The sequence below is a fragment of the Glandiceps talaboti genome, chromosome 7 (genome assembly GCF_964340395.1).
Source record: "Glandiceps talaboti chromosome 7, keGlaTala1.1, whole genome shotgun sequence".
NCBI lineage: Eukaryota > Metazoa > Hemichordata > Enteropneusta > Spengelidae > Glandiceps > Glandiceps talaboti.
This window is the reverse complement of record NC_135555.1, coordinates 2,059,438-2,074,778: the sequence shown is the minus strand read 5'-3', so window position 1 is coordinate 2,074,778 and position 15,341 is coordinate 2,059,438. Positions and strand designations below refer to the sequence as shown.

Genomic DNA, 15,341 nt, shown 5'->3' with positions numbered 1-15,341 from the left:
GTACCCATCTGAATTGTGGCATAGTTGACTTTATTGTCTTTCGGAAAAGATTGCATACACACCGTATATGTACGAAGACTTGTGTAAATACTGTATTGCTGTGTTTTACCGGGTGGTGTGACTGCTTCAGGCGAATACTGGTACTAGAAATGTAAATATTGATTGTATCGAATGTACAAAAGAGATCAGCTCCATATCTGTTTGACATCCTTGAGTTGGACAAACACAACTTTAAAAGCGAAATACTTGCCATGAATACCAGGATATGAATAGTTTACCATACGACGTGCGTATCTCTAAATACATGTAGGATACCCCTGGCGTTTCACTTTTATCATATATTATATGGTATGTTGGAAAAGCTGCAAATGCTGAAAATGTGGATAACCTTTCTATTACTATCAACGTGTTTAATAATTTCAAGGAACTTCGTTGGTGAGTGATTTCGCTTTTGTTGATTACACTCTAACATTTGATATTGTTATAATTATGAACTGGCGTGGACCATTTTGTTTATCTCATGGACTTGATGGTTTGATTTCATGTTAGCTTGACCAACCGTCTTACAACGACATTTACATTTGACCAGGGTGTATACACATTGCGATATTATGTCGAAATACTATCATGTCACGATTAACAGTGATAAAAGGTTTTATCATGGACAACCTTTTATACACATGAACTATAGCGCTCAAAGTTACCGGAGAGATGAGACTCTGTTCATTTGGGTTCTAAACAATGCTTTGCACGATGACAATTTCAGATAACTCTGATAATAGGCTCGTAAAAATTCTTTACCTATAGGAGTGAATGGTAGTGACGCAGAGAAGCGGTTGTTTAGGTATCTCTTTGATGACAACACCTACCAAAAAGAAGTACGACCTGTTGAAAATGTTACTGATACATTACACTTGGACTTTGCATTAGTAGTTCTACAAATACTGGACGTGGTGAGTAACAGTCGCAAAGTCAGAATTTTGTTTGAATTTACTTTTTCACAAATACGTCATTACCATGATGGATCAGCCATTTTTGTTGACAATCCCATATGGAGTACTCCTGAGTTTAGTTATATGATTAGTATACCATGTACATAATGTAAATGGATATCAATACACCATGTAAGCAATCAATATCCAGTATATTTCATGCTTCCATTTCACCCGGTTTTATAGAGTACAAATAGATACATATTTTACCTGGCAGCTTGAGTTAACATGTACCGTATGTAATGACCATAATCTGTCTCTAGCTATAAGTGACACAAGCTGAGGTTATAAGCGTTTCCACCCTCCTGGAAATATGTACGTAAAACACGAAATAAGCATAATATCATACATAAAAATGTATATACATACATACATACATACATACATACATACATACATACATACATACATACATACATACATACATACATACATACATACATACATACATACATACATACATACATGCATGCATGCATACATACATACATACATACATACATACATACATACATACATACATACATACATACATACATACATACATACATACATACATACATATATACATATGTCACCAAATCGTTTATGTATTGTACCTACATATCAGGTTTGGATTCTCCTAACCGTTATATATATATATATATATATATATATATATATATATATATATATATATATATATATATATATATATATATATATATATATATATATATATATATATATATATATATATAAGTGATGGTTAAGTATTCTTCAGCAAGTAGCATAGCCATAGGTAGATTTTGATAGAAATACGTTCTGTCGATCAAGCATATATACCCCTTTAATGTCCACAAGCTATTTCTTGACATATATGCCATGTCTTATCAATTTCTATGACGGCCAAGGTCATCGTGATGTCATAATTTTAATTCCTTATAATACTTAATCACTATCAAAACCCTATCGACAATCTCTTTATATTGTATATTTTAAAATATCTCGACAAGTTTAGAAGCTTTGTGACTTCTACCATTCCTAAGGGGATTTTTTTAGCACTATGCATTGGCCTTTTATAACATATTGGATATTAATGTTATTTCTACGTTTTTTTTTCTTAGGATGAGAAGCAACAAACCCTCAAACTTGCTTCGTGGGCAGAACATGTACGTGAATTTACATATTGTCTACACAGTACTAGTACAATAGTATAACTATTTATGATTTGACATTTAAATATCGTCCGTTTGCTCTATCACACCCTAACGTCCTGTATCAATCTCTCTCGTTTAAAGTATCGACAGATGCAAATTCAGTAAGTCAGTAATCTCAATGTACTTAGCCAAATTCATGCATACAAAGTTATATTAGTTATAGAGACCTACCATTTGCTAATAGAATTCACATTTACACTTTCTTTAATTTGTAGGTATGGGTTGATATCTACCTGCGATGGGACCCAGCAAACTTCAGCGGCATTGAGTCTATAGTGGCTCCATATACCAAAGTTTGGAAACCAGATATAATTCTTGACAACAGGTAGGTAGGTTGTATATATATATATGTCTGTCTGTCTGTCTGTCTGTCTGTCTGTCTGTCTGTCTGTCTGTCTGTCTGTCTGTCTGTCTGTCTGTCTGTCTGTCTGTCTGTCTGTCTGTCTGTCTGTCTGTCTGTCTGTCTGTCTGTCTGTCTGTCTGTCTATCTATCTATCTATCTATCTATCTATCTATCTATCTATCTATCTATCTATCTATCTCCATCCGTTTGTGTCGTGAGCCCCCCCCCCCCCTCCAACCAAACACACATTCAATTCTCTTTCTAGGAAAAGACGAGTGTCACACTATTTTCCTATGTTAATTATTCATCTTTATAGATATGAAAATTGCAGCCCTACTTTAATTGACCCTTTTAATTAATGTCAAACCTATGATCGATAGCAGTTCTACACTGGCTAAAACTTATTTGCAATACCCCTGTTAATATGTTAATCATATTTTTAATATCCTATTGTTCAAAACTCACTTAGTAGTTTTACCATTGTACATGTACAAGTACTTCGGATCCATCAAACCAATCATCCAACTCAATTTAATAATAGGATTAATGTTCTATTTAAGTAATTAAAACCCGTCACGGTTGAATAATATACCATCGATAATGCATACAGCAATCATAGTCACATGTTCTCATGGTGATTTATAAACGAGTAAATACCAGGACTCCTTCAACACCATATATGTGATATTATTGTCGGATGTATAGTAGATGTGAAGGAAACTTATTTCGACGAGTTAGCTATGTCTTACTTAAATATAATCACGTTTTAATCAAAAAAGAAACAAGAATAGAATCAGTGTATTCAATTTGAACTTTTGTTCCAAACACAACTTGAAAATTTACCTGAAATTTTCGACTGCACACTCCAGTCTTTGTCAACAGATTGACCCGCTATTCAGTACACGTGACGTTGCGGACAGCCGGACACGTGAGCCTATAAGGGGTCATAGGTGGCTGGAAGTTTATATCGCCGTCCGTCTCAAGAATAGCATCAGTGATTTATCTCACTTAAAATAAAACCTAGGCAGAAAAATAATACGTTAAATTGAGAGAAATACATGATTTTTGCTGGGGCTTCTTTACCTCTATAGATTTAGTGTTTTATCAATGGTCAAACCTTGTTGATACTTGGTTCAATCTAATACGATTTCTTTTGTTGTCATTATTTTTAGCATAAGTGGTAGCTACAGAATCCCAACTCTTGACACCGTTACAATCGAGTACGATGGAACTGTCTATTACACGCCACCCGCCGTATTCAAAACGCCATGCACAATGAATATACGATACTTTCCCTTTGATATCCAGAGATGTAAATTGAACTTCGGACCATGGGAGTTGACGACAGACAAACTCCTCATGCATGCCATATATGATGATGTTAAGCAAGAAAAATACACAGATAATACGGAATGGCGTTTTCTCAACTCATCTGTCGGGGTAGAAGGAGAAGAATTCTCTTCGTATCCCGATGAAGAATACAGTCTACTTGTTTATACGTTGGTTCTTAAACGGAGACCCCTGTATTACCTGATTAACATTCTTTTGCCATGTTTAATACTGGCTGTGTTAACACTAATGGTACTGAGTCTGCCCCCTGAATCTGGGGAGAAAATGTCGTTTGGAGTATCGTTATTGATCGCGCTCTCTGTATTCAACCTCATGGTGGCGGAAATCATCCCTCCGAGTTCAGACAGCGTGCCAATGTTGGTACAATTTCTCATATTTAATTTAGCACTGGTGCAATCATCAATCATTGTTAGTGTAGTGGTCCTACGACTCCATCATCGACAACCATATCACCTTAAAATGTCGTCATGCATTCGGGTTTTATTCATGAAGATTCTACCTAAACTTTTGTTCATGTTTCCCTTTAAAGGACAACAAGCCGTACCGTCAAATAAAGTGGAAACCGTTGTGTCTGAGAGTCACATAAATAAGGCCTTTGAGCCGATAAACGGATTACGGAGGAGCACGCGTGAGCTCGCTAACGGCCATGGAGTACGGTCAGCATCAGGTAGAATGCAAAACGTTGATGCTAGTTATAACGCAAGAACTTTGAGGTCCATCGAGAATATTTTAGAAGAGTTGAGACATCTGAGGAAAAATGTGGATTCAAAGGAGGAAGAGGAATTTGTAAGTTAAATTAGTCATTTCATTTCTTTGAAGTAACGGTTGTTCTTGGAAATCATGAAGAATCTTTTTTTTACTGACGGCAACCGCTTATAATTTCAGGATCAGCGAAAACTGTTCCTGAAAGGAATGTAACAATATTAGAAATACATAGAATTGAAGTAAATTTCAATTTGCTTGTCACCTTTAAAAAGCCAGTTTCCATGGGAATAAGATTGTTGATTGACGGCTTCACAGACGTCATTATATGAATAATTTAGTAGTTACCATGGCAATCATGGCATAGCTCATTAAACATTTTTTAAATCATGATGATGTTATACGTCCTCCTATGTTATTTCCCAGGGGTACTTCTCTGTCAACTGTTTTATTAAATATATGTGTATGTACCTTCATCACACTTTCTTCTTTCTTATAGATGCTGGCACAGTGGCATTACGTTGCCAAGGTAGTGGATCGTTTGTCTATGCACTTGGCCATAATTGCCTATGTTATTGGAGGTGTGTTTCTATACACCGATCCCGAACTTAGGTTTGACCTCTGAAGATGCATTTCTATAATTATGGATCATGGCCTTATATTTGGATTCTGGAACTGTATATTATATGGATCCCCACTTAGATTTGACCTTTGAAAGTGTATTTCTATAAGTGTGGATCCTGGCCTAAGAATTCACCTTCAGTTTGGAGGCGTATTTCTATATATGGATCCCCATTTTAGATTTGACCTTTGAAAGCGTACTATGTCTATATATGAGTCATGACCTTTAGATTTGGTACATTTGACATTGGCACTCAACGTCCCTGGATTTAATATTTATAAGTGATACCAGTGACAGCAAACCAAACGTTCCAACGACAAACTAGTACGTACCTTAATTACAAAATTAGTCTTTATAATTTAGTTAAATGACACATTGTAATTTTGCTCTTCAAAATTACGACTTTCCAATCACATTGGTCGAAGTCATACGTTGGTTATTCAGTAATCACTCCCTCTAATAATTTACGGCTTTTAACACATTCGGACACGTATGACCCACGTAATATCTCAAAGGGACTGCCATATTATTATTCTTTATTTTATCAATAATATCCCAAGCCTTAAAAAGCATAATACATTTAAGATGATGCACCAAAGATAACCCACTTCATTTTTTACTGCACCAAAGAAGGCTATCAGAAATATTAATTTTACCATTAATACCATATTACTTTGTGTATGAGGTAGATTTCTCCGTCGAAAGTGATAATTTTATTGTCTATAATATAGTCGTGAACTATGTGAGATATGTATGTATGTATGTATGTATGTATGTATGTATGTATGTATGTATGTATGTATGTATGTATGTATGTATGTAATAATTATGTATTTGATATCAATTATTCGAACATTTATCAATTAAATAATCCTGTATATACATTATCTTTTTTGAGAACTTGGTACAATATATCTTTAAAAAACGTTTACGGAAATACAGTGAAGTGTTTGGTTGGCTGAATTAATCAATTTATAAAAGTCGAGTATTACGTTGTAAACCCTAGATCTGACAGAGGTGAATTTAAACGTTGCGCGGCAAACTAAACTGTTTACGTTGTTTTGAGTTTAACAAAGTTTGAATGAAATATGTTCATTCTGTGAAATGTTAAGCCCACTTTTTGCTATTTGAAATAAATGTCTAAGTGTTTGATGTGTTATAGTCTAAGTTTGGGAATTAATGTTGCGTTGCTAGGAGACCGCTAACGATTTGTGCAATGTGTCATTCAACTCTCATAGGACATCAGTTGTGATTAAATAATCCCAATAGTGCGATCGTTTTAGTGATAAATGTAAAAACATAATGAATACCAAATAATTGCAGACAATGAGTACAAAAACCACATAATATATTTATATTATTATTGAACAACACAAAGATTAGCTCCCATCTCTCTACATAATCAACGTTCAGTAAATGATGGTTAAAAAATACATTAAAGTTCTGCCTTTGAAGTTCCAGAATGTTGGTATTTGACGCAGAATTTGAATCGTGATCTCATTCTCATTTAAAACATTTTTAACAACCAATAGTGGAACGAAATGATTACCCAGCTCTATTTTGAATGAAGAACAGACTATAGTGCACAGAAATTCATTATAATACAAACACCATCGAAGTATGGTATTACATGATTAGCTGAAGAGAACCTTTGAAGATGAACCAAACTATATATATTTTAAATGAAGGAAAATAAAAAGACTTCTAGGAACATTTTCACTCGCTTGGCTAATTCGAGGTACAGAGATCGAAAGCTGTGGCGTTATTTCTACAACAGTACTTGTTTTCTATTGTTAGAGTATAGAAAAAAAAACTTTTCCTGGTGAGAATACGCCTGAACAAGGACATAATAATTTAGAGTCTAAAGACAAATCGGGGTAAAATGACACTGGAATGGAAAAGATAGATTGATGACAATATCAGGAAAGTCATTTAGAGATTGCCATCACGTAAATCCATTTGACAAATATCGGACCAATAAAAAGTAGTTTTAACCAATGTGCACTCCAAATTGAATGTTTATTATTTCATTAAATTAGATTAATCTTATCCACTTTATCAAATTACATACATAGATACGCTTTTCAATACATTAACTATTTAAAAAATAAGACATACTAACAACCGACAAAAACATTCAAATACTAACACAGTATAGATATGCTTACGAACGAACGCACTTGTAAATTTGTAGTCGTGTAGTGTAGTGTAGTCTGTGTGTCAACAAACACTAACATGGCTATACGGATGTATGTATGTATGTTTTAGCAATAGCATGGTTACTGTAGCTGACAACCTAAAAGTATAAAAAATACACCCATGAAAGATTTCTAAGTAAATTCACTGAAGTACTGTACCGATTGTATTATACGAGATTTTAAAAGGAGAAAAATTGTTTCAATTAGTTAAATAAAGTAGAGAACGGAAAAAAGTTATGTCAAAGTTCAACTCAGAGTCTAAGTTCATCATTAGTGCCATATACATTACTTCTGATCATCTTAGTAACGAGTAGTAATGACTAGGTTCGGTCTTTACTTTGCTCAGATCACGGACTGCATGAAATGTCACAGTCATCGTAAATGAACCCCCACCCCTCCCTCCGCTACATGACATTGTCCATCCTAAATGTCCAAGCCCACTAAATGAAGCCCACCCAACCCCTCCCCTACATAACATATAGTCCATCCTAAATGTCCAAGCCCACTAAATGAAGCCCACCCAACCCCTCCCCTATATAACATAGTCCATCCTAAATGTCCAAGCCCACTAAATGAAGCCCACCCAACCCTTCCACTACATAACATAGTCCATCCTAAGCGTCCAAGCCCACTAAATGAAGCCCACCCAACCCCTCCCCTACATAACATAGTCCATCCTAAGCGTCCAAGCCCACTAAATGAAGCCCACCCAACCCTTCCACTACATAACATAGTCCATCCTAAGCGTCCAAGCCCACTAAATGAAGCCCACCCAACCCTTCCACTACATAACATAGTCCATCCTAAGCGTCCAAGCCCACTGACATGGTAATTTGTAAAATGGAATATTCGACATATTGATCGTCAAACCCTGTGGTTCTTCTGGTTTCCAAGACAATGGCGTTTCATACCCTAACATGCTTATTGTCGTCTCAGTGGAAGTTTTAGGTGTCTCAAGGTACAGCATGCCATCGACTGGCCAATCAATAATAATTGCATAAACCACTAGGATGCTACCAGTCTGTTTACTTGTGTACCTACGGATATATAACAGAACAGAGAATGTGTTGGCATATATATCACAGTATTGTGTTAGCATGTGTTGGAGTACTTTTCCCATGACAAATTCATGTACATCATAAGCGTACATGCATGTTTATATATGTTTTAACTTTCCAAAAAGTAATGAAAATGTTATCACGTTAAATTATTCTCTACGCCCAAACGATTTACGTTCTCAAAACAACCACAATGACAATAAAAGAACAAATAAAATTGTATATGCGACGATGACTAAATGGAATGCAGTTGATGAAAGCATTACAGAACTAGTGAAGTCGACACTTGTAGCAATATATATATATCAAGCAAGATACTAAGGGGTCGCAATCTGATCAAAATCTGAAGTGGTAAAAGCGGCCTTTATTTACCTCTATATGTACATCGTTTTGTGTTGTTTGTCTTGTTCCAAGTAAAGTGATCGCTGCCATCCCAAGAAGGACGTTCGTGGGAAGGCGGCGATCACTCGGACAAAACAAACGACACAAAACGATGGAAATAGAGGTAAATAAAGGCATCTAGCCGCTTTCACCACATCAGATTTTATTCAGATTGTAAGGGGTCGTTACACAATGTTTCACGCGCCAGTGCGATCATCAGACGACTGACGGTATTTTTCTGTGAAGTTCCAAATTCAAAGTTCAAAAATTCCATATCACGTGATATCGTTGCCAAAGTGGAAATACATTTATAAATGTAAAAAATAAAAACATTATCAAACGGCAAACAATCACGTATACTACAATATTAGTTTTTTTTTTACATTGTTGTACGTACCAAATATTTAGGTTAGTCTTTTCCCGCCTTAACCGCCATGGTTTACTACCGTAGATGGCGTCTCCGTTCACCTTCAGCCAATTGCCCATTTGTCTTAATCTCTCCTCGTATATCAGTGGAATCATACCGTCGGCACTTGGACCAATATTCATAAGTAAATTACCACCGCCACTGGTAAATTAATCACAAAAATAAAATAATCCCTAAGACTCACAATCTATGAATTGACATTTTGTTCAAGAGCTTCAAACATTATCAATTGAAGACTGGAAATGTATAATAGGAAACCATGGTAACCATATGTTTTGATTTAATAGGACGTATTCCACTTTTAGTCACAAATTATGATAAAGTAATTTTCATCAGCTGATATTACAAATCAGTTACATAAATTTCATAGAATGAAACAACAGAAACGTTTTGAAACAAAACTTTGCTGGAATAAAAAGTGCCATTGAACTAGATCGTGTTCAACATCATACTTCACAAAATAGAGGGCGTGCGATAGCGGGAATGAATGCCTTCATCAACGCTCGATAGTTCTCCCAATGAACCAGTTATTCTTTGCCTTCATCATAAACAAAACACATGTGTTCTCAAAGGTTAGAGCTCAAATGTTGATGCGAATAATGGCATGCCTTTATTAAAATGTCCACCAAAATCTAAAGATTGTTCGTTGTAAATCTGTCCGCAGAGTTTCATCTACATCCATAGATACCCTGCTAACAGTCAAATCATAGACCCTAAATGAGTGTAGGGTATGTGGTCAGAGAGACTAAGCAGACACACAGACATTAAATCACAGATGTTTCCTAACTGATAATAGTGTACGTAGATGACACCATTGTGGCATGATATTATAATACGTGTACATCCATGTAATGATAGCACAACCTTACCTGACGGTTTCTACCAATATTCGTATCAATTCATCAATATTCATGTAATCTTCGAGATTAGCTTGTCGTCGGTAACCCCAAGATTTTCTATCAATGGTCATACAATTTTCCCATTTATGATTCGGTAAGACGTCTGAAACCAAAGTTATTTTTTTAATGATTATTATAAATTTGGATCATTCTGTCAGATCCAGTTAGACACTGAAGGACAAGTGATTTGTTTGAAACATGTCTGTTTTTCAATCAAAATTGGCAGACGAGAACTTGTGTATGAAAGTCATTGTACATTACTCCGAGTGATAACGGTTTTGTTGGTGTAATTCGATGAACTCGTGTGTTTCCATATAACTGTATTTTTATATTGTTACTATTTACTTAGGCTATCTCGTGGTAACAGATGCTACGGCTTAACCGTAAAGGAGAGGTAATCCATACCAAATGCATTCATACCTGGAATAGATCTGGTTTTGCCTGTATAGAAATCCCCATGCACATTACGGGCATCTTTTCCCCATCGATCATTGACGACGACCGTATCCTTTACTGGGCTACAAAATGATGAAAAAAATCAAACTTATTTTATTGTATGCACACTGGACGTTTTAATAAAAATGTAGTTCAAATTTCAAGTATTTTCACTAATCATTCATTGATAATTCTCGGCAGTTCGTGTATGATAAGTATCGCCTAAGGTTAAAGGGTAAATAACGTAGGTGTATATCTGAATATGTTATTTATATATTTGAAAATGATCAACAGTAAAGATTGAAAACTCTATTCACTTACATCATACAATTTAAAATTTTCTATAAAAATAGTACTAATATTATTTTAGAATGTAAAGTATCCTGGCACCAGCTGTCTCTCCAGTCTAACCGAAATCTGATGTGGTACGGCTCGATTTCTTTTCATACTTACCCATATTTCCGTTTGTTTTCGATATTGTTGTTCTGGAAGGAGGGGATCACTCCCAGAACAACAAAATCGAAAGCAAGCGACACTAAACGAAGAAAATAGGTAAATAAAGAAATCGAGTCGTACCACATCAGATTTTACTCCCTCGGGAGATTTTTTTACAGTCTCATAGTCTTCACATTTTTGAGATTCTCAATTTTTAGTTTAAATGTCCAACTCCCCCCCCCCCCGGTCACTAGTAGTCTCCCAGGGCTTAGTGTTCACCTAAATGTTTGCAATGACTCACTCAGGTCACTATTTCACGTGTCACAAAGAACACCTGTAAAAAATATTCAAGTAAGGAATGGAAAAAGGTCTAGAGACTTGAGCAAGTCAAAATGTAAAGCTAACCTTTTCTTACATATTTGAATCACATGACGTAATAACATTAAAAAACCAACAATAAGCCTTACCTTTCGTTGTATAGCCATGCCAAGAAATCTGTACTATTCCAGTAACTGGACGATGCATCCCAATCACCGTCACCCCATAGTATTTCTGGTTCATAAGTCGTTATTAAGTCTAACAGTTCTGGCATCATTTTCCTCTACATAGTTTATGGGTGAAGTAAACTTTGTTAGACTTACTAAATATTTTTGTTAAGTGTTAGACAACTAATCGTAGACTAAATTAGTTTACGTTTGCGTAGAATAAGAACATGATCAAGTGTTTTGAATTAATTAATCAAATTAATGCCAGTTAGTATATTTTGAAGCAAATATGAAAGAAAGTCGTAAGTTATTTCTACACATATCGTTACATTTTTGTCAGCGAAAGAAACTGCTGTTTGTTCTGTCGAGAACTTATTACTACATGCACTACAGAGGTGAATAACATGTCGAACATAAGACAATATAAACGAAGTGTTGTTTTAATTGGAAACTAGTCTTAGTACGTAATGTCTGTAAACTTACCCATATGTAGGACTGACTTTGAAAGTCATCCATTTTATCGTCTATGTACAGTGGGTTGAACCATTCATACAAAGAATAATACAGACCAAACTTTATATCTGTCGAACGAACTTCTCTTGCCAATTCTCCTGTCGGCAAATTACAATTATATACCTTTAATGTTACCTAGGCTAACAATCCTGTCTTAAGTGTTCATTCGACTATTTGCTCCAAAGCAAAAAACCAAACTATAGTTTTAAAGATTCTGTAATGGCCCTACGCGTACAGGGATTAAGATGGAATTCATGGATGTGGGATTAACACTCACGGATATGATTGCCGTAAAAGGGTCAGCGATACCGGGAGACAGTACAGCTTGGTACCTATAACCTCATTTAGTTGGTTATATTTCTATTTAGTAATGGTTATAGAATGTAAAGGATTGATTCTGCAAAACAAAGTTAAAATGATGTCGATTACAAGAATGTGGTGACAGTCTGTTTACAATACACTGAACTACATGTTGATTTAACGACCTCCATGATACACCACTTTTTGCGTCAGTCGAGTCATTTGACTGTCAGAGTGCAGGACATAATTCTCATACATATAGTCGTATAGGACTAAATGACTGACATACCAACTAGATCTCTGTGTGGTCCAGCGTCCACCGAGTTCCAGTTCCAGGAATATTTTGAAGGCCAATTGGTCCAGCCCTCGTGGTGTTTACTAGTCAACACTACATATCTATAAACCAGATTTTTATAATTTAGGTATATAACCCGTCAACAGGCTGACAATAAAGAGTCGATAAAACAACTCAGAATTCAGTTAAACAAATACCCAGCACCAAAAGAAAACAAAGAACATGACTAAATTGTACCACTTTTCAAAACCGGTTATTTTGTTACACAATACTTTAACTTTTACACAATACTATAAGTTATATAACTTATAGTATATAACTTACGTCAGTATTTTATTTTAGTAACTTATGTCTTATGGCATATAGATGCTCTATTATGTGACAATTTGGCAACAGTCTTGGAATCATTAAAAAACTGCACAGACTCATTAGCCCACCCCACCCCCTCCCAAGATCTCTTTACAAACGGTCAGCTGTCATCAGTTCAAACCCATCCATGCTTACCTTGCACCAGAAGCTTGAAAAAGATCCGTCCAAGAGTGTGGATCAAAGAATTCTGCCGTAAACTGGTTGGCGAAATCCTGATATCGGAAACCTTTCTTAAAATGTTGATTCATAAATGTCACACTTTCAGGGTCATTTTGTCCTTGCCATTTCCACCAAAACCACTCTTGACTGAAGGCTGGTACAGTAAAAAGACCCCAGTGTATAAAGATGCCAAATTTGGCTTCATCATACCACGACGGAAGGGGACGTGCATCCAGGGATTCCCATGTATAATTGTATCTATAGATAAATTCAGATTATGTTACACCACAATAAAACACAGGCCACTAATTTACAGTTGTCTGACAACAAACGTATAGTAAGCTTAATATGTAATCCCAATCGAACTTTATTCATGTGTAGTTGTGGTATATTGTATCATCACTATTTCCGACATAAATTGCATATTTGTTTTGGCCGATCTTACCCATCGTCGCAAAAACACACGGCCCCAATCAACCAACCAATCAACCAACCAACCAATCAATCAATCAATCAATCAATCAATCAATCAATCAATCAATCAATCAATCAATCAATCAATCAATCAATCAATCAATCAATCAATCAATCAATCAATCAATCAATCAATCAATCAATCAATCAATCAATCAATCAATCAATCAATCAATCAATCAATCAATCAATCAATCAGCCAGCCAGCCAGCCAGCCAGCCAGCCAGTCAGTCAGTCAGTCAGTCAGTCAGTCAGTCAGTCAGACAGTCAGCCAATCAGTCAACCAACCAACCAACCAACCAACCAACCAACAAACCAACCAAACAATGTAAATAATATGTAATGCGTCGTGTTTCCAGCTTCTTTTATGACCAGAGGGAGAGATTGCAAAAATTTGGGAGAACAGGCGCGACCGCCATATGCATTGTCCCAGTATGTTGTGGAAAAAAGTAGACTCAGGCTCTTGTTAGCTTTAATAACAAAGAAAACGCCGTGGTGTGTAAATCTTGAGAAAGTTAAAGTGGGCAGAGCTTTGTCATTGAGAGGCGTGCATGTAAAATGGATATCCTTGTCATGAATTTGAAATTTGACAGGCGTAAGCAACAGGACTCCGAGGTGTAGGTTTCGAGGGATTTTTATATGTGAGTGAATTTGATTGGACAAGGTGTTATACCATAAGTTAATGCAAGACTGACATATAATTACATGATATGATACCCAAATCATAGCTTTCCCATTATTAGACCCCTCGTTCAATAAACTTACTTATATAGTTGTTGTTGTTGTTGTTGTCCTTCATTTGCCCCTTGTATGTTGAATACATTTTGTTTGACGTTCTTGTCGCCTAACAGTTTGCTCCGTGTAGGCAATGGTACAAATCCCGATTGTATTGACTGGATGTACCAAAATAGCGTAACGTTTGTTGCAAGTGACAATGCTAGAAATGCCAATATCAAGTCACGCACAGTTCTCCGTGATCGCATTGTTATTAACAACTCCATCACTATATGACTTCCTCTGTACGTGCGTTCAACTTAGGTATTACGTTATCCTTGGTAAACACACATTAAAATCAACAGGTCGCCAGTCACAGCAAACAAACTTCTCTCAGCCCAGACAGACTCATCAAAAGAGAGCTTCCGTGCATATAAGATACCCTAATGGGATATTATGCTTGAAACAGTCGAGCATTTGCATCGTTAAATATGTATTACGTACAATATATAAGAATTGCTTAACCTTTTACCTTTGACCACTATGACAGTTGATTGGTGGCGCTGTTTATTGTGAATTTACAGACGTGCAAAGACCAAATGTGAGTTAGGACTGCTTTCTTTATAGATAGGTGATATCATATGAATTGGGTATCATACCGAATGTTATCAAGCACTGACGAAAGTTAGTCTTACTCTGTTAATCCTGTTATTGGCCCGGGTAGAATGTGCTCGGGGATCAATTTTCCTGAAAATCATCCAAGGTCTTAGAATCTTTCGAAACTTTGCCATGTGAAAGAATCGTGGTCATTTTGAAAAAAATTGTTACCACAGTATTCGACGGCATATTGGATTCTAGTGTACATACATACATACATACATACATACATACATACATACATACATACATACATACATACATACATACATACATGCATGCATGCATGCATGCATGCATGCATGCTTGCATGTATGCATGCACGCGCACGCAC

The 15,341-nt window shown here is 35.9% G+C and overlaps 2 protein-coding genes across 2 annotated transcripts; one reads left to right on the top strand and one right to left on the bottom strand.

Moving 5' to 3' along the window:
• The first annotated feature begins 311 nt into the window (after positions 1–311).
• On the top strand, positions 312–5,254 carry LOC144438284 (neuronal acetylcholine receptor subunit alpha-6-like). The gene is made up of 6 exons (XM_078127338.1): positions 312–435; positions 808–953; positions 2,099–2,143; positions 2,407–2,516; positions 3,707–4,670; positions 5,086–5,254. The coding sequence occupies exons 1-6, from the start codon at positions 351–353 to the stop codon at positions 5,209–5,211; spliced, it is 1,476 nt and encodes a 491-aa protein (XP_077983464.1). The 5' UTR covers positions 312–350; the 3' UTR covers positions 5,212–5,254.
• A 2,891-nt stretch (positions 5,255–8,145) lies between these two features.
• On the bottom strand, positions 8,146–14,820 carry LOC144437825 (alpha-L-fucosidase-like). Its single transcript, XM_078126852.1, has 9 exons — positions 14,402–14,820; positions 13,139–13,420; positions 12,629–12,735; positions 12,010–12,137; positions 11,509–11,642; positions 10,592–10,689; positions 10,142–10,274; positions 9,243–9,413; positions 8,146–8,443 (listed from the first exon to the last, which is right to left on the bottom strand). The coding sequence occupies exons 1-9, from the start codon at positions 14,635–14,637 to the stop codon at positions 8,191–8,193; spliced, it is 1,542 nt and encodes a 513-aa protein (XP_077982978.1). The 5' UTR covers positions 14,638–14,820; the 3' UTR covers positions 8,146–8,190.
• Between the last annotated feature and the right edge of the window lie 521 nt (positions 14,821–15,341).

What these genes read in the sequence shown, in the direction of transcription:
- LOC144438284 (XM_078127338.1), top strand. Translation starts at nt 351, where the DNA reads ATGTTGGAAAAGCTGCAAATGCTGAAAATGTGGATAACCTTTCTATTA. An exon ending in AATTTCAAGGAACTTCGTTG is followed by an intron (nt 436 to 807) that starts GTGAGTGATTTC and finishes CTTTACCTATAG; the next exon opens with GAGTGAATGGTAGTGACGCA. An exon ending in TTCTACAAATACTGGACGTG is followed by an intron (nt 954 to 2,098) that starts GTGAGTAACAGT and finishes TTTTTTTCTTAG; the next exon opens with GATGAGAAGCAACAAACCCT.
- LOC144437825 (XM_078126852.1), bottom strand. Translation starts at nt 14,637, where the DNA reads ATGGAGTTGTTAATAACAATGCGATCACGGAGAACTGTGCGTGACTTG. An exon ending in CAACAACAACAACTATATAA is followed by an intron (nt 13,421 to 14,401) that starts GTAAGTTTATTG and finishes ATTTATCTATAG; the next exon opens with ATACAATTATACATGGGAAT. An exon ending in AAGACTAACCTAAATATTTG is followed by an intron (nt 8,444 to 9,242) that starts GTACGTACAACA and finishes ATATATCCGTAG; the next exon opens with GTACACAAGTAAACAGACTG.